We start from the raw sequence: 20022 nt of genomic DNA, 5'->3' as shown, positions 1-20022 counted from the left end.
AATTTTGGGAATAGGAATAAATTAAAATACCATGTGTCAAAAAAAATATACGTATATTTTATAGAATAATAACAACAACTTTTCTGTATTATCTCTCTCTGCATATTGCGCTGTGAAACTTCCAATCTGCCCGCTGAAATTAAAATAAGTACTAATGTAACTTCAATGTAATGTACACGAAAACGAGAAAGGTGAAAGAGTGGGAATAAAAATCTAGACTGCTTTCAGCTGTTAACTTTCTCGGGTAGGTACGTTGTAAAAACCGAAAAAAAAGTGTCTAAAGGTATAAGGCATAGTGACATCGTAACGAAAACTTTGGGGGACGATTCAGACTATGATATCTTCCGAATTGATATCAAGTGGAATTTCCCGTCGGTAAATTCGTTTTTTTTTTACATATTTTCAGCGCCATATTGTGCTGCATGTATCCCTAAAATAAAGATATAAAAATGACAAATTCATAAAAACCATTTAATATTAATCGGACAACATTGCGGCGCAGCAGAAACTCATAATCTTAATTAAATATTTCCGACAAGAAAAGCTCTTACCATCGTTTTTAGTATCATCAAATAGACGTTTTATTTATTTTCGTTACGGTGCCAGTAATATTCTGTATCATTAATGTATAAATGTTACTACTATATTGCCCTGTATATGTTTTACGTATACGTTGAGACTTAAATATTTATTTCTTTAACTGGAATACTCTTCTTCTTTATTGCGTGTGTGGAAAAACTAAACAAATGCCATAATATGTTTAGTTTTGGTTGTCTGGGCCCCTATCTTATAAATAACTGCCATTCCAATGTATACAAAGTACCCGCACTTTTGCCTGCCTGTGTTTGTACCTAATAAGGAAAGTTAAAGTGAATTACCTGGCATTCTAAACTGCAATAATATTTTTTATAGCATCCTACGCACATCGCATGCGTGATAGTCCCACAGACGTGACACATTCCCTCTTTAATGTACTGGGCGTCAGGATTTAACGAGGTTATGTGCGTTATTATCGGCGTAGCAGACCGCGAGAAATTGTCTCCTTTGCTATTATTCTGAAAGTGTTATCAAATTATATTTTACACTTTTATGTACAAATACAGTAGGTACATAGTCGACGTGAAACGAATTTATGCGTACGTGTTATAGTGAGAAAGAAAAACTACGTAATATCACGGCCCCGTTGCGGAGCATTCTCTCCAGTGGAGCCATATGCATGTTTTCTTTCTCTAATTTTAAGTATAGATCGATGTAAATACCTTGCTTTGCATGTACGTTTAGAAATACTAGTAATAATCTCATGAATATCGATATTATAATCTCGTCATCAAATATCATACTACTTTCATTAAAATATATCGTGTCCAACTGAATTGTTAGTGGGAAACAGACCACACCTGATATTTATTGCAACCAAGCATGTGTATGCTCTACAGTAGGTATATTACCATATTATCACTGTCGTGGTTATACAATTTCCATACCAAATCGAAAGGTACAATCAAAAGTTAAAAGTTCAGTCATAGCTTAAGAGTCAAGAAACATATTTCTTTGTGTGTACTGCGTACGACTCATCGCATACAATTACGAGTACATTTACCTATACAAGAATTTTGTTGCTGCTACCACAAAAAGAAATTTTGCTTCTGATGCGCAAGTTAAATAACATATATATAGGTAGGAACTTAAACTGATTGTTACATTACCGTCAGGCCCGTGTTATTGAAGTGGACTGGACTCGCAAATCCGCTATCAGTTGAGCGTGATCTGGTAACCTCCACATTTTGATGATTTCGGACCGAATGCGGCTGTTGATTAGCATTCGCTTGCACTTCCATACAGTTCCATGCACTTGTTACGGCACTTTCGTTTTGCCAAGAATTTCCTGTGGTCGTGTGCCGATAGAGTGGAGGCGGTTTTTCAAAAAACCTTGGATCGTTTTTTCTGTTAATAATATTGTCTTGGGGTGGATATTGACGGCCAATACTGTTTTCATAAGACTCTTGGTAAGTGCTCCCATTGTTATTACCATGCAAATAAGCCTGCTTAACTGCGATACTGATTTGGGTTTCAGATGTAGGTAATAATACAGAATTTCCAGAACCTATATTATTATTGTATGCACTACCATTCAACGAGTTTTCATGTGGTGATTGGAGGAGTAAACTTAGTCCTGTATTACTACTGTACCACATTTTTTTTCGTTTTGTCCATTCCACTAGTTCATAGAAAATCGGTTTTACCTGTGTTTCTAAACATACGCATTGTTTCATCTCATTACTTAATTTTACAACTTCTTCCATAAACTTTTTGACAAACGCCATGTTTTCTAGCTGTGGTATAATAATATGTTCAACAGCGCTATATGCAATATGGAAGAAATGGTTTCTAATTCGCAAAAATTGATTTTGTGTTGTATTTATTTCTTCTTGTGAAGCTTTGTTTTGGGCATGGCGCCAGATACTATGAGCTTTTATAACCAGTATTAAGCTATTGGCAACAGATTTCAAAAGCTTCATAATGCATAGGTTTCCCGGGTTACTACCACAAGTGGTGCTAAAAGATTCAGATAAGTTTCCTTTGTTTGTATTGTTACTATTTGGAATATTAATAGTATTCTGATTTGTTACAGGTAGCTGCTTATTTAGTACTGAAGTATCTTCTAGGCTCACGTCATTTTGTGGAATGCAACTGTCAGTTTTGTTATTGTTCGTAATATTACTACTGATAATGTTATCAGTAAGAGTTGTTTCCTTCCTTATTTTTGGGCAAGGCTCTTCAAAATGTGATTTTCTTTTTAAATTTTTGTTGTCATCGGAACGATTTTGCATTACTCTTTGTATTGCTTGACTTATGAGTTCTTCTACATTTATTTCAAGAGATTTAACGGTATCTGGAGGTCTATCACTAACTGGTTTGTCAACATAAATATCATTTTCATTTATTGAACTGGATTTTTTAACATCTTGATTATGTTCTTCTATAATATTATCCTTAAGAATCTCGCTGGGACCGGCACCATCTAGTTTTATGTCTGTGCCGTTATTATCGTCAGCTACTTGACATGCTTCTTGTTTGGTATTTGAATCTTCATCATTGTCTTCAAATATGACTTTTACTAGCACAGGTGCGTTGAAGTCAAAATCTGCCATCTGCATCATAATGTTTTCTGTAACAAAATATTCAGGTTGTTTCACTATAAGGAATAATTTAATAATAATAATACCTACGTATTATATATTGTAGCTATTTACGTATATTTTATTTATTTATGTATTAAGTACTACTATATCATTTATATAAAACATTAACAGCTACAATGACAATTACAGTGTACATATAATCTACAAATTAGTAATTTAGTTAACAAAATAATCTTGATTTACCTGTACCTGACATTACATTTAAATGATTTATCGAGATACTACTTTCCGCTCGCAACTTCCGTAAAGGAGATCATCGGATTTCGGCCCAGAAGTCAAAGTGCCGGCCAAAAAATAATTTTGATATATTCCGTTAGATCTTATCCGTCTGAGTATTTATTACTATGGCACTAAAGCTGTAGAGTCAATATCTTCGGTTTTATTCGAATTAAAAGAACTGTATTTTTCATACATTTTTGGTGAAAATGTAAAGTGCCGGCCAATTAACAAAAATGGTATATATCCTTAGAACTTATCCGTCTGAGCATTTATTACTATAGCGCCAAAGCTGTAGCGTCAATATTTTCGGTTTTATTCGAATTAAAAAAAAACTTGTATTTTTCATACATTTTGGTGAAAATGTGAAGTGCCGGCCAAGAAACAATATTGGTATATCCCGTTAAAACTTATCCATTTGACCATTTATTATTGTGGCACCAAACGTCTATGACCATTATTTTGGCTTTTATTGGACTTTACGTTTTAGTTTCTATGTGAAAAGTGCCGGTCAGCAAAAACACATGGCAAAACTATCGAGAAGATACCTGTAAACATTGTTCACTATGACAATAAACGTGTATGACCATTTGTTTGGCTGTTGTTGGATTTTTAAAACCTCGATTTTTGATGTTATAAAATAAAATATGACAGGCGCGTTATTTAAAGGATCGTCAGAATGTTTATTACTATGACATTAAACGTCTATGACCACTATTTTGAACTCAATTAGATTTCTCCAAAATCTGGAGTTTTCATAGATACCTACACTTTGGCGAAAAAAGTTTTATCTGGCGATATTGCAGGTAAAGGCGTAATATCGTGGTCGTCATTGGACACATTTTTATAAATCAAAAATAGGTTTTCGTTTGACCAAAATCTCACCTGATGGTGATACACGCTTTAGAAGCTTATTTTTTTTTAAGAAATGTGAGGTAGTGTGCTATATCGGCCGAGTAGCACAAGGAGATTGTGATCGGCATACATGCAAAGTATAACTGCCCGACTCCTGTCTTCCCTAACAGCTTCTTCAGACGTCATGCCAAAATACGAGTTTCGTCACTAGATGGCAAGCTTATCTTTGGAGGGTGGTAACCATCTACGATCAAGATGAATCAATACCATAATTCAACCTAAACTTAGGCCGTAACGTTGAGTCCAATGCAAAAACTACAGCCAACGTCGTATCTAAAATCAGATATTATTAATATAGAAGTTCACCTAACAACACACAAAACAATAACACAAAGTATTTATCTGACTAATAACTAGTCATTGGGAAAGCTCTGCTTGTTGTCATTGTTAAAATGTAAGTATATAAAAAAAGATTTTTTTAAAAGTCCAATAAACGCCAAAGTCTACATTTGGTAATATAGTAAAAAATACGTTTCAAGTAATTTACCAAAAGATTTGACTTATTTTGTTTCGCTGGCTGACATTTTCCCATTAGAACCAAAACGGAAAGAGAGACGAATAAAAGTCATAATAATGGTCAAAAATGTTTCGCGCCAGATTATTAAATGTTCTAAAGGTCCTTTGTAATCCGCCGTACCGCATTTTTTGCCCAAAGCACTTTATTGTTAAACAAAATAAATAAGAATTCAAGATTTTTAAAATAAACTAAAAGCCAAACTAATGATTGTACACGTTTGGTGCTATAGAAAAAAATGTTAATAGGCATCTACTCGATACTCTCTACATGGTATTTTTGCTAGTCGGCACTTTTCACATTTGAACTAAAACGTAAATTCCAATAAAAGTCAAAATAATGGTCATAGATGTTTGGTGTCATATTAAAAAATATTGAGAAGCAACTATTAGACAGATTCGACGTATTTTTTTCGATTACCGGCATTTTAACATATTAACCAAAACGGAAAGTCCAATAAAAGTCAAAATAATGGTCATAGAAGTTTGGCGCCATACTAATAAATGTTCTAACGGTCCTTTGTAATACGCCTGTATCCCTTTTTTTCCCAACGGACATAATATTTTTTTTACAAAATGTATGAAAAATCGTGATTTTTAAAATCCAATTAAAGCCAAACTAATGGTTATACACGTTTAGTGTCATAGTAAAAAATGTTCAGAGCAATCTACTCGAAAGGTTCGACACATTTTTTTTCTCTGGCCGGCACTTTCAAATTTGGGCCGGCCAAAGTATGGAGAGCCGATGATCTCCTTTTTTTTGGAATTTTCAAATTTTTAGGTGAACCTATGGAAATTTCTTTAAAAAAAGATGATGTTTTCAAGTTATGGCGGACAGGACCAACGGAAATAGATAGAGATACATAATTATACAGATTGTTAGTAACAATCATGAAAATTTTGGTGTTTAAAAAAAAAGCAATTTAGTGCCAGACTTTTGCGAAGGAAAATTCCACTTAATACCAACTTAGAATCATGGTGTGAATCATCCCTCAAATTTAAAGACTAGGGATTGCGTTATACCTGAAATTGTAATATTTGTACACGTTACCATATTAACCGATGAGAGTGCATGAATATTTTGATGAGGGTGAAGTTATTTTTGGCCGCAAATGGCATTAACTACTTGGCTGGACACATGGGGAGCGCTGAGCGCTCACCCGGTAAGAAATTTAAGACAACAGACCTGAGGGTGCCCAGTTGGCCGCGAACCTCTGCTTAGAACCCCTAATTGACCCTAGTGGCGATAAGCGCTGAATGAGGGAAATCGTCGACCACGCGGCGAGGTCAGTATCAGTTTTGAAGCGTTTGTTGTCGCGAGCTAATTGACCGCCTCTATGGCTAGAGTAATCAGGTCGCCAGGATCGTGAATTCCGTCCTTCGGGCGCTAATACTTTTCAGTACCGTCCCTAAGCGGGATGTATTAGGAAACCGCTACTGCCAGGGGATATGGGTGGTGCGGAGAAGAATCGAAAAAGTATTGAAGCTAATTTGAGCCATTGGGTAATGGTTGGCAGACCTAGCTCAATTTGCAGATTTTCATTTCAAAGCAACCACGGGGCCCTCATGGCTTTCCACATGAAACGATTATGTATCACCTGTAGGCGATGGATTTGAGAGGGACTCGTCTGAGTGAAAAGTACCCCTGCATAGGTCATGATCGGCCTTTAATGAATTTCTACTCAGAAACTATCTCAGACTACGCAGATATATTTGTCTTGCTCCTCCCAAGCGATCGGCTTGAAGAATAAAAGTGAGTTTTCTGTGCTTAGAAGATGACAGGACGATCTCTTTACGGAGACTTCGTTTCACCTATTTTTGTCCCTCATATACAAGGGCGGAGGGGTGGGACCTTTTGGTAAAGTACTTGAGTGCCTAGATGGGGCCTTAGGGCCTCGGAGGTGGAGGAGGGGATCGATTTCGCCGAGGACGTCTTCTGAACCTTAGTAAGCTCAGATTCGTGATGACGGCGGACTCGTTTCCCCTTACGGCCCTCCACAAGCGTGAATATGTCATCTGCAGAGGGCGAGTCCACAGAATCCGATGAAGAATCGGACTCGGCAACGTCTGGAGATGACACGCGCGATTGAGATAAGGCGAGGGATGCGGTGGGGCTGGCAGACGCGGTAGGCTGGGCGGGGCCGGGAGTCGTGGGGTGTGAGGGTGATGCCGCACGGTCGGCACGGGAGCTAGCACCAAGAGGTGCGGGGGACAGAGTATCGCAAGTTAACGCCGCAACTTGCAGTACAAATTTGCATATATTAGCGTAAAGCGCGCTGCTTTCATCCCCTAAAATATGCGTCAGTATTTGTCTACCGATTTCGGCCCACGGCTCAGAGCTGTCGGCCATATTTAAGGGATGGCCAATCTCCTATACTTAGAGAAAACGCGGCGCAAGAAGTTCTAAGGCGATCAGTTGCTAACTTTCGCAACTCGAGTGGGATTGCTCGAGGGTATGTGAGTGAGTTTTGCCTCTTTGGTTGGGATTAACAAAGATAATGGGTGCTTATGGTGTGCCCTAAGCTGGTATCCCTCTATTGATCTTATTGTGCAAGATGGTTCCTATGCTCTAAGTGTGGAGGGTTTTTTTTTATGCACACCGAAACACGAAGAGAAAAGAATAAGGGGTAGAGATTGGTCATTGTAACCCGGGTGATAGCTAGGGCCGACTAGGGTAGCCCCCAAGGCCGGCGGTTCTAGCCCCGTCCGGGCTAGATCCGCTCGCCTTAAAGTGAGGCGAGCGGACGCCCCAGGGCCACGTCCCACTCAGCTTAGTTATCACCGCATGGTATCCACTGAGGACCACGACTCTGTGGTTTTAAGTTAAAATCGATGCAAATGTAATAATAACAGCCGTTATATTCTCCTTGAAATTAAGATAAGCCAGCAAGTTCTGAGAAGGACTACTGTTGACTCAACGAATATAATAAGGTCACCCCAGCAGGTAGTCGGCAGATCATGGCGGCGAGGGGCGCGAAGGTTGGGGGCTGCGGGGTCTCTGGGCGCATTGCAAGACCTTTGAACACACGACCGCTAGGACGGTCGCTCGACGCATGGTATAAGAAAACCAGGTATGCTCAATCCTATGACAAGCCGCCATTGCTGGCCCAGAGATGAGGGCAGAGGAAGCGAAAGCGGTGTGTCAAGATCGTAGTAAGTGGAATTATGTGGATACATAGGTGTGTAAACGGTATAATAGATAAAATATGAAATTGTTCTAGTATACGTACTTGTTTCTTCATTTGTCCGGCTTTCTGCTTGCACAGGTTCTTCACTCATGATTGAAATTCTGTAACATTAAAATAGATAGGTATACCTAAGTATGTAAATAAAATTCAAACATGGGATTTAAACATAGCTGCCGAGGAGTGGATGTATATAATATACACCTTTGGCTACCCCTTTGAGGATACAGGCATGATATTATGAATTTTTGAATCCGGCCCCTTGATTTTTGAGTTTATTCAATACAAACACATATTTATACATACACACACACAAAGATACAAATCTTTTCTCTTTATAAATCTACCCAGCGGCTTATACAACATAATAAACATTTGATATATTTTATTTCCACATCTTCTCATTATATTCGCACAAACAAACATTACACATTCTCACCATACTGACACGTACACACTCTCTCTCCCTCTCTCTCTCACACACACACACACACACACCCACACACACCCCCCCCCCACACACACACACGCACGCACGCACACACACACACACACACACACACACACACACACAATAGAACGAGAGAGTGACCCACAAAAAATGACTTGTGTTAATTTAAGTAAGTAGGTACTTTTCTTTTTTCTTATTTTAATTTATTTTTATTTTTTCCTATTTTTCATTTTGTCAAACCTGTTCTTCTGTTCTTAAATAATGTCTGTTGGAAGAGCGGATACTCCTACTACAGGTATATTTTTTACTTAAAAGGAGTAACCAAAATATTTGTTAAAGTGTAACAGGTTACGAAATAAACTATTTTTATTTTATTTTATTTATTAAATTGAAATGTTAAGGTTGTTCTTTCCCTGGTAGAGTGACAACTACCCCTTTTTCACTTCACTTCGTGTTTCGGGGTGTAAAATCCAGATCAGAGGGTCTAAAGACTAAAAAGGCCACGTGTAAACAATTCATCTAAATATAAATATTGCAATTTGACATTTTGCGCATATAAAAGTTAGTGCGCATTGTCAACGAATGTCAAATAGCAATATTGCTTTTTTAAACGACTTTTTTAATTTAATCCCCTAGATTTTTAAAATCTACTCAGCCTACTAACAGAAACTCTCTTGTACAATATGATTGGCAGAGGGCACATCATAATCACACAGGACATTGCATTTATAATAATAAATAAATAGTAATAATAAAATTTTTTTGCCAATGCCTAATATAAACAGGAAAATCTAGCAATTCTACTTTCGAGTGAAGGCAACATAACACAAACACAACGAAGACAACTCTTTGTGAAGGCTAGCGACCGATCGCCTCTTGAGTTCTTGCGCCCGCGCCGCTACTATGAGTCCCCATTTTATTTTATCCACGTCTTCCCATCTGGCTGTAGCGCCTTTTGAGAAAAAAAAGGACGTTATCAATTTGACCTTTATGGGTACATGTAACATTGTTCGTATTTAGTCTGTGTGGGCTTCTAAACGTGTATGTTAAATTTCGTAGGTTACCTATGTTTGTCCACGCATTTCTCAGTAAGTAAAAAAAATGCAATAACTCTTTACTGGTTTTCAAGTAAAAAAAATATTATGGAAAAAAATGAACTCGTTGATGTCTTTTGTGAAGGATACACTTATCAATGTTTGTAGGCAACATGAAGCCTATATGTATTACATTAAGTATCATTCAGTGAAGGGAATAGTGCAAGTTTTATTAAAATCGGTTTAGTATTTTCATCACTGCCCACTGCCCTATTTCTCCCTAAAAAAGTAGCATGGAGAATGCTACACGGACAAATGCATGGGGAATGCTATGCGTGGTTCTTATATTAGTGATGATGAGTTTTATATATTATGATAAAAAAATACAATTATTATTGTGAGTATGTCATTTCCATATCTCGGGACTATGGAGTCCCGGACTTTTATTATTATTATTATTAATAATAATGAAACACTTTATTGCACACAAATTTACAAAACATTTACAGGATAAATTTATTCTAAGGTGGGCAAAGGCGGCCTTAATAATCTTTAATAATATATATTTTTTAATAATCTTGAGTTTCTAATACATTATTAGAGGCTGACAGGTAGGTACCTAGTTTAAGTAATGGTTTGAGCATAAATAAATAAAAATTGGAAGACGGTAAAGGTTGTTTCGATATCATTAAACGAATTAGGCAAATGGCCGTAAATTAAGTGGTAGGTAGGTACGTAATTATAATTTCAGTGTTACCTACTAAAGTTTACACTAAAAAAGTATTACACTAAAAAAGTACCTAATTTAAAAAAGGTAAAAATGATATTCGATTGACTATAATGTTAAGGTTGGTTGGAGTGTGAAGGAATGAGTTCCATAACCTAGCTAAAAATGCTTTACGGACATCTCTTTGCTTCAATCTACACAAAGACAGGAAGCCTACCTACCTATTTTTCTATACAAAAAAAACACTTAAAATGCACTCACTTTCCACGTTTGTTATAACTATATTATTTGATTCACTTTTATACACAGCAATTAAACTGAGTTTGCGTTTTGTTGTTTCAATTTATGTGGTAAGTACATAGCAAAACACGACGGGCCGCGCGTCGTTGCGCGTGCGCGCTCTGCTGGGCGCAGCTAATGACGGAATGAATGAGAGCTTTGAGGCAGAGAGAGGGATAGGTAATCCATGTCGGTTCCTTCACCTCTTTTTTGAGCATTATGTATTGTATATTAAGGTACAGTCACACATGCTCATAACATAGCATGCTTGAAACGAGCATGCTTTTAATTTTGACACATTTGCATTACATTTATTGCATTTGAATTTAGCATGTTTTTTTTAATTCTATGCAGTTTCTATGCAGTTATGCGGGTGTAACGGAACGGGGGCATCAACCCGACGTGTGCCAACTCTGTCACTATCTACAAATTACATACGAGAGTATTGGCCGTCTAAGTTTAAATTTGAATTAGTTATGAGCAATTGAATTCCAGGTCTTCAGGTAATAAATTCAAATTTGCACAACACTAGCGTATTTTTCATGGTAGAGTTAGTGCACCGGTTGATGGACGTATCGAAGAAAAAATTAAATTATAGGCGTTCTATCACACTCTTACACACGAAATTATTTTTTTTGAAAAATAGAGTAGTACTTACTATGATTTAAGACTATTGAAAGTGACAGGATAATATTGATATTATCCTTACAACATTAAAATATACACACATTGACATTAATATTTAGTTGAAAAACATAAAGGGCTAAAAAGGCATAAACATAAACATATATTTATATACATAAATACTAAAAACGCGTCTTTTCCGAGGTGACAACTTCTAAGTAGAATAGAAGAATTGATTATTCACCTTTTGAACTTTGAACTGTAGACAGTTCGGAGGTGTTTTTATAATAGCGGTAGTAGTTAATTGACGCATTTCATTGTGTATTTGGCAAAAAATATCAAAAAATACGTAGAAATAAGTGTGGCCGCATACTACTCGTCATATAAGGTTTTACAGATTTTTCAGTTTACGGCCGAGTGACTGGTAACTGACGTGATAAATTGTATACATTTCTTTCCTTCTTACGCATATGATAAATTAGGTCTAGATCACGATTATTTTTTTTTAATACTGTTTCGTAGGAGGAGCATTGAGAACGTGATTCCTTAGTTAGTCCTTCATACAATATTATAAAAGCAAGTAACTGTGTCTGTCTGTACATTTTTTACGCTTAAACTTAAAAAATGTTGCGTCGCAAGCCCGCTATCAGTACTTCTATTCCGGCCAAACCGGTTTGGGTTGCCATGAATACTAATTACATATTTTTGTTCCGACACACACACACTAACTCAAAACACATTCTAACATTATCTACTTATTTATTAATATTATGTTATATGCATTATTTTGTAAGTATTGTTGTATTTAATGGACTTAAAAACAAGAAAGGAAAACATTAAACAGTAGGAGTAGGGCCTTGTGCTGGGAGGTTTTCTAGCCACGTCTTTTCCTCAGCGATACAGCTTCTGATGTGGTACTTAGTAGTTTAACAGCCAGTTATATAAATGTAATGTATGTATGTAATGTGTGTTATGTATGTATTTTTGACGTTCAAAAAGCGCGTAAGCCAATTTTTAAGAATAAGTACATTTTTTTTTCGTCTTATTACAGCTTCACTACACGTTTTTAATTTTTGTAAACAACTTTCATTTTAAACACTCACGCTCATACCCTGGGAGAGGGGGCGCGCTTTATTGTGGGACGCCACCTGTGCTTGCACGTTTGCAGCAACGCACCTGCCTCGTACTACTCGAACCGCAGGGGCAGCTGCCGAGTGGGCCGCTAGCCAAAAGCTGGCGAAATACGGGGACTTAACGCGGACCCACGATTTTGTCCCTTTTGCCGTCGAGACTTCGGGTGTGTGGTGCTCGGCGGCCAAGGATTATTATTCGTGTTTTGGGGAGGCGTTTGAGGGACCGCGGTAGTGACCCCCGCGCCAGCTCGTTCCTGGTTCAACAGGTTTCCTTGGCAATAGTGCGCGGTAACGCGGCCAGTATAATGGGCACCTTTGAACCGGGTACGAGAGGGGGCGGTATTTTAGACTTACTAGTTTTTGTGTAATATTTTGAAATGTTTTGTTTATTCGTAATTTTAAGTGACAAATCATTTTAAATAAACATTATAGGATGTAAGTATAGTCGATGTTGTATTTGTGGGAGACACGATGTCCGTGCCTCACTTAGCAGGGTCCACAGAATACCAGCATCGTGGTTCGCGCCGCGGCTTATGCTGGAAAGGACACCACCACCACTGTGGACCAGTCCATTTACTCACTACCCATTTACGTATTAACTACTTGGCCAGACAAATAAAGGATAAAGGCTCTCACCCGGTACAACGTTTAAGACAACAGGCCTGAGGGTGCCCAGTTGGGCGCAAACCTCGGCTTAGGGCGTCGTCTGAGAGGAAAGAAAAAAAGAAAGGCTGATTGAAGGAAATCGTCGACTACGCCGGCGGGGTCGGTATCGGGGTCCTGAAGTGTTTGGTGTCGCGAGCTGATTGGCTGCCTCTATGGCTAGAGTAATCGGGTCGTCGGGATCGTATATTACGTCCTTCGGGTGGACCAGTCCATACACTCAATAATAATTTGTCTCAATGTTTACTGTCTATTTATTTGTACTCTTGTTACGCGATCATCCCCTAAGGTTACTGTCTACCCTAGAAATCATTGCACACGGCTCTAGAAGCTGACATCGCGCATTGATGACTGCGTTTCATCATCAGCTGATACAACGGAACATGCCTGACTTTGGCAGGCTTTTGCAACATGAACACCGCGTCGTGACTCCGTTTCCTCCAAGCGATCGGGTCATTTGCATGATATTGGAAATTACTTATATTGTAACAATTTTAATAAAATATTGTTAAATAAATGTGTATTTTTTGGAACCTTCGGTTGCAGTTTCTATATTTTTCTCTTGTGTAAGTTGTTTTTATTACATCTTCTACATGGTCAACGGCCTCCGTGGTCCAGTGGTTGAGTATTGTGCTCACGATCCGGAGGTCCTGGGTTCAAATCCCGGTGGGGACTAATCACAAAAATCACTTTGTGATCCCTAGTTTGGTTAGGATATTACAGGCCGATCACCTGATTGTCCGAAAATAAGATGATCCGTGCTTCGGAAGGCACGTTAAGCCGTTGGTCCCGGTTACTACTTACTGATGTAAGTAAGTAGTCGTTACATGAGCCATGTCAGGGGCCTTTGGCGGCTCAGTAGTAACCCTGACACCAGGGTTGATGGGGTTGGTACTCCATCTCACAACCCACACGATAGAAGAAGATTACATGTTTTGTTTTATATTTGTTACTGTGGTACCCCTATATAATAAACATTTATTTCTTTGTTACTTGCACCAATGAGTTATTTCACTAACACAGTTGGCTCGACCATTATAGTTGGTCTAACAGACCTCGATGAGGTGTGGCTGTTTAGTTCATCTTGCGATGGACGTGCGTCTGATTACCTCAATTGGTATATAGTCGTAAGCTTATGTTTTAGTATATATAACCGAAGCTCACGCGGACGAAATCTTGGGTGGAAAACTTGTTGTAAATATAAGTATTGGTTCTTTTAGATTGTGTGTGTAAATGACAGCTATTTAGTTATGCTACGCGGACCCCCACCGTTTGACGTCATTGGTACAGGCGTCAACGGCAGAATTTGTTTGTTAAAGCGTTACCACGGATCTTTCAGTGATGCTCTAAGCTTAAAGCAAGATTTATGGCTGTTTTAATTTAGAAGTTAATTTCTGTTTAAATTTTATACATATTTATTTATATATAATTATAATATATACACCTAGATATTATACGTTTTGTTGTTGCTTCTATGCTGTTCTGGGAGCAAATAAAAAACATAGAAAACGTTCAGCTGCTTGTCTTCCCGGGCATGTCGTAAAAACCGACAGAGGGATTGTGTCCTCTAACATGATGGACTAATGTTATGGGCGATAGGCTGATCCCTTATCACCATAAAGTTCATCATATCCAGCTTACGACATCGTATCAACAGTGGCTGCAAGTTGTCTTTGATTACTTGTGGCTCTGCCCACCCCATTAGGGATTACGGGCGTGAGTTTATGTATGTGTATGTATGTATGTTGAAATTATGAATGCTGTGTGTACCTGTAATTGGAGCACATATACAAAAACTAATTTAAGACTTGCATTTTGTACTGTTGGTATACCTATCTAAATAAATAAAAAAGCATAATAATTAAACATGTAAGTATTTAAGTATTCATATTAACTATATAACAACGACGTAGGAAGCAGATCTCAATAAATGGATAGACCCTGTGATCTAAGAAAAAAAACCTTCTTCTTTTTTGAATTTGGAAAACAAAAACGTTCGTATGTCTAAAGGTCGTGAACATCACCACATGCGCCATTAACAAGGGCTTCTATTGAGAAGAATTGAATTGACAACACATTGCTTTTATCAATTTACGTAACGTAAAAAAATAAGTTATTTTCACTTCTCATCAAAAAAATCGAAACACTTCCGTTTTCATTGTTTCTGTCCGAATTTAACACAAAAAATAATTCATACCATGAAAAAAAATACATAAATGTATAGCTGACAGTTTGGCCATTACAGTAATAAGCGAAAATTCTAAATTCAAAATTAGAATTTCATTTGTTTATCTTATAAACGAAATGAATCACTGTTTTGAGACAAATGTGTGTTTAGGGTTGGAGTACATTTAGCGTTTAAAAACTAAAAATTGGCGCCTATCCTTAAACTTTTTGTTTTTTATTTCAATACTGTGACTTTGGGACGTCTGAAAAAAGGTTTTTTTTTCTAAAACGTATGGATACTTCGCCCACAGAAGCCGCCCAAGTTGTGGCATTGCTGGATTCTGGCCTTAGTCAGCGTGTTGTGGCTGCAAGACTGCATCTAAGCCTGTCATCTGTTCATAGAGTCTATAAACGTTATCGGGAGACTGGTTTGTTCACGCGCCGTTCAGGATCTGGCAGGAATCGGGTCACTTCTGAGCGAGATGATCGATTTATTGTAACAACTTCTTTAAGAAATCGACGCCTTAACGCTTTTCAACTGCAGCAGCGGCTTCGTGTTGTACGAAGGGTGGCTGTAAGTGACTCTACAATTAGAAGAAGGTTGAAGGATCGTGGACTGGTACCGCATAAGCCAGCAAATGGGCCGAAATTAACTGCAGACCATCGAAGAGCGCGCCTTAACTTTGCACGTGAGCACCTAAATTGGTCATACCTACAGTGGAGCAAAGTTCTCTTTTCTGATGAGTGTAAAATTATGCTGTATGGTAACGACGGAAGGAACAAGGTCTACAGAAGAGACGGAGAACGCTATGCACAATGCTGCATTGAAGAAAAGGTCAGCTATGGTGGCGGTTCGTGGACGGTTTGGGGAGGAATCAGCGCCGACGGTAAGACAGAGCTTGCTTTCGTGTCTGGGCCACGTCTGCCTGCACTAAACTGTCATCGGTACGTCGAAGAGTGTCTCGAGCCTCATGTGATGCCCTATGCACATTTTATTGGCAACGGCTTCATATTCATGCACGACAATGCTAGGGCTCACACCGCGGGCGTCGTACGAGATTATCTTAACGAAGTCGATATCTCTATTATGGAATGGCCAGCAAGAAGCCCGGACATGAATCTCATTGAACATCTGTGGGATGAATTAAAGAGACGAATTCGAGCAAGAGATCCTGCCCCAGAAACACTTAGCCAGCTGCAAGATGCAATCCAAGAGGAATGGGACAATATACCACAGCATGTGATCGTGACTCTCATCCGATCGATGAAGAACCGTATGGAAGCAGTAATTAGAGCTCGGGGAGGGAATACAAGTTATTAAATAAACTTTTTTTAGCTTTTTTTTTCATTTACGTGTGTTGTTTTATCCATTTCCTTTATACTCCATACGGAATAAAAATGACTCATTTAACAAAATACGAAACCTATGAAAAATTCATTTAAATTTAGAACATTAACATTAAGATTTGATAAGCTCATATTACTCACTATTAAACGACATTTAACATTTATTCCTAAATGTACACATTTTTCTGATAATCCTGACAAAACGTAAACTTGCAAGGTGTTTCGATTTTTTTGATGAGAAGTGTATTTACATTTCACGACATTAGATCATCCCCCCCCCGTCCATCGTGTCCTGGTGGGGACACATCACGAAAATCACATTGTGATCTCTAGGTTGGTTATAGGACATTACAGGCTGATCACCTGATTGTCCGGAAGAAAGATGATCCGTGCTTCGGAAGGCACGTTAAGCCGTTGGTCCCGGTTACTACTTACTGATGTAAGTTAGTAGTCGTTACATGAGTCATGTGAGGGGCCTTTGGCGGCTCAATGCTTTTTAATTACAGTTTTTTATTCCCATCATCTATACTTATAATAAATCTGTAGAGAGGTCAATTCTGTACATTAAATATATTTTCAAAATAACTATCAGGGGGTGATTAGTGATCGATACTGATGCCAAAAATGCAATCAGTAAAATTTTTGTCTGTGTGTCTGTCTGTCTGTATGTTCCTTATAGAAACAAAAACTACTGGACGGATTTTAATGAAACTTGGTACAATTATTCTTCATACTCCTAGGCAGGTTATAGTATACTTTTCATTACGCTACAATCAATAGGAGCAGAGTAGTGAAGGGAAATTTTGGGAAAACGGGAGAAGTTACTCCATTTTTTAAGCTTCCGTCGCGTGAGCAGCCTTAATGGTTAAAGTTACATAGAAATCATGTATGACGAAAATATCTAAATATATAAAAAGAGAAACTGACTGACTGAATGACTGACATATCAACGCACAGCCTAAACGGCTAAACGTATGCTTACGTTTACGCTTGAAATTAGGAAGGGACGTAGCTTAGGTACCGTAGAGGTGCACTAAGAAAGGAATTCTCGAAATTCCCACGGGAACAGGAATTAGCGGGAAACCCCTTTTGTATAAACGAGTTGATTGTCGCGCTGAGCAATCAGCATGTCGGCTGTAATATTGACGGTGTAAGCGTCAATAATCTTAGCTATGCAGACGACATGGTGCTGCTGAGCGCATCGGTCTGTGGTCTTAGGAGGCTGCTAAGTGTATGTCAGGAGTACGCGTTGAGTCACGGTCTAAAATATAATGTATTAAAAAGTCAGTATATGGTCTTTGAGGCTGGCAGAAATAAGCCAGACAACATACCGCCTGTATGTTTGTATGGTACTCCATTGGAAAGAGTATACACGTTTAAATACCTAGGTCACATCGTTACTGCCGACCTCAAGGACGATGCTGATATAGAGAGGGAGCGAAGGGCGCTGTGCGTAAGAGCAAATATGTTGGCCCGCAGGTTTGCGCGGTGTTCAAGCGGTGTGAAGATGACTCTTTTCAAAGCATATTGCACGTCGCTGTACACGTGCGTTTTGTGGGCAAACTATACGCAAAAAACGTACAATGCGCTTCGAGTCTAATATAATAACGCGTTCAGGGTGGTGATGGGGCTGAATCGGTACTGCAGTGCCTCGGGCATGTTCGCGAAAGCACGGATAGCTTGTTTTCACAGCACTATGCGAGTGCGTGGGGCGGCACTGGTACGGCGAGTGCGTGCCAGCCCCAACGCCGTTCTGGCGGTGATCGCGGACAGATTGGACTGTCCTTACATCATGCACTGTTGCGACAGGCATGTAAAAACTGGTATTGGTTAGATAATTATTATTTTAGTGTATTTCATTTTAATTTAATTTTTTATTTTCATTGTATATTATATCATTTGATTGTCATTTCATTGTGTTTTTCTTTTATTTTTATTTTTACTGTATTGTGTCAAAAGTATTGTATTGTATATGAGCCTTATGTTGCTTGAAATAAATGTATTTTATTTTTTTATTTTTTTTTTTTATATAAAAATTCTAAACCGCTTAAGTTAGACGCTTGAAATTTGACATGCAGGTACCATAGTTAACTTAAAGCTTAGTTGCAACTGGATATTGCAAAATTCCCACGGGAACGGGAGTTAGCGGGAAAAAACATTTGTATGATAAAATCAAAACCGCGTAAGATAGATGTTTTCAATCTAGTATGCATGCTACGAATAAAAGCATGCATGCATACCTTAGTAAATATAAATTTTAGTTATGGCTGTATTTTGAAAAATGGGAATTGGCGGGTAAAAAAAATTGTATGATAAAATCTAAACTGCATAAGTTAGATGCTTGAAATTTGACATGCATATATTATATACCTTAGTGAATGCAAAGTTAAAAATTTCCCTGGGAACGGGAAGCGAGTTAGAGACTTGAAATTTATAGCTCGCGGTAGTGGCAACCAAGAAACGTCGCGGCCGCGGCGGCGTTTGTGGGGCGGCGACAGCGGTGGCGAGGCGCGGAGGGGGGGCAGATACCCGAGTGAGCAACCGGAACGCGGTAGACGCGTGAGGGCAGACGTCGTTGATGGTCGTGTCGAATATTGAATTTTGCGGGCGAACTTTTCACTATTCTTGGATGGTTTAAATCTTTCGTAGGTAGTTTTCTGTTGAATTTTCCAGGCGGACGTTTCACGGCGTATTTCTGTTGTAATTTTTAAATTTTGTTTAAATTTTCGAAACTGATCGTATTTTCCTAAAATATCAAACCAAATCATAAACTAATAATCTAGAAATTAATAACAATTCATTATTTAATTGAGCTACTTATACTGTAACCTCATTTAAAAATAATAAAATTAAGCACTTTTTAACCTTTCTCCCACACACATAAAGATCTTTCTTTTATAACACGCCACGCGGACGGAGTCGCGGGCAAAAGCTAGTAGAGTTATAAAAATCCAGAAAAAAAGTTACAAAAATATGTAATAGGTATTTCTGTGAATATAAAAACTAATAATGAAAAGAATGATAATGACAAATTAACTATTGTTCAGTGGCGGTCCAAGGTGGTCCAAAATCAACCAAGACTGGTTCACCCTGGCCGCAAACAACTTCATCGGGTTAGATTGCGGCCACAACTCATACCGGGTGACCGTAAACAACATTTTTAAAAGATTTAAATAGGTAAATTTTGGTGGCCATAAATTAATAAAAAAAATTGTATTTTAAGGGGCCGAGGTCTCGCATCACTTAAATATTTTGCTAGGGCCGCTACTGCTATTATTTACATTATCATATCTATCCCTTGTATCATTCATAACGTAATATCACAATCGTAAATTATTCTGACTGTATTTTTACGAGGTCCGCCTTCGACCAAAATCACATCTGTGAGGTGTGTAAGGTTTATTATTCTAGAATCAACCTGACGTCCACCGGATATTACTGTCACACGGTGCAAAACCTATATAAGTGGCTAAATGTTGATAAATGGAGGCACTAATTTCGACTAATAACACCATATCGTGAGGCACGGCATGTCAATGTTTGTGTTTTCCATTTTCAGGTACTTA

At 38.2% G+C, this 20022-nt stretch overlaps 1 protein-coding gene across 2 annotated transcripts; it reads right to left on the bottom strand.

The window, feature by feature from the left end:
- Positions 1 to 34: 34 nt before the first annotated feature.
- On the bottom strand, positions 35 to 10676 carry LOC126371949 (uncharacterized). 2 transcript variants are annotated; one of them, XM_050017415.1, is made up of 5 exons: positions 10506 to 10676; positions 8078 to 8136; positions 1707 to 3169; positions 879 to 1055; positions 35 to 133 (listed from the first exon to the last, which is right to left on the bottom strand). In XM_050017415.1, the coding sequence occupies exons 2-5, from the start codon at positions 8124 to 8126 to the stop codon at positions 89 to 91; spliced, it is 1734 nt and encodes a 577-aa protein (XP_049873372.1). In that variant the 5' UTR covers positions 8127 to 8136; positions 10506 to 10676; the 3' UTR covers positions 35 to 88. The 2 variants fall into 2 exon arrangements, with proteins under 2 accessions (XP_049873372.1, XP_049873373.1); XM_050017416.1 differs by lacking the exon at positions 10506 to 10676 and adding an exon at positions 9316 to 9353.
- Between the last annotated feature and the right edge of the window lie 9346 nt (positions 10677 to 20022).

This window comes from Pectinophora gossypiella, chromosome 13, assembly GCF_024362695.1.
Source record: "Pectinophora gossypiella chromosome 13, ilPecGoss1.1, whole genome shotgun sequence".
Lineage (NCBI taxonomy): Eukaryota > Metazoa > Arthropoda > Insecta > Lepidoptera > Gelechiidae > Pectinophora > Pectinophora gossypiella.
Note: the sequence above shows the minus strand (reverse complement) of the source record. Positions and strands in the feature narration are given on the sequence as shown.

What these genes read in the sequence shown, in the direction of transcription:
- LOC126371949 (XM_050017415.1), bottom strand. Translation starts at nt 8,126, where the DNA reads ATGAGTGAAGAACCTGTGCAAGCAGAAAGCCGGACAAATGAAGAAACA. An exon ending in CCGGACAAATGAAGAAACAA is followed by an intron (nt 3,170 to 8,077) that starts GTACGTATACTA and finishes ATTTTGTTACAG; the next exon opens with AAAACATTATGATGCAGATG. An exon ending in TCAATAACACGGGCCTGACG is followed by an intron (nt 1,056 to 1,706) that starts GTAATGTAACAA and finishes TAACACTTTCAG; the next exon opens with AATAATAGCAAAGGAGACAA.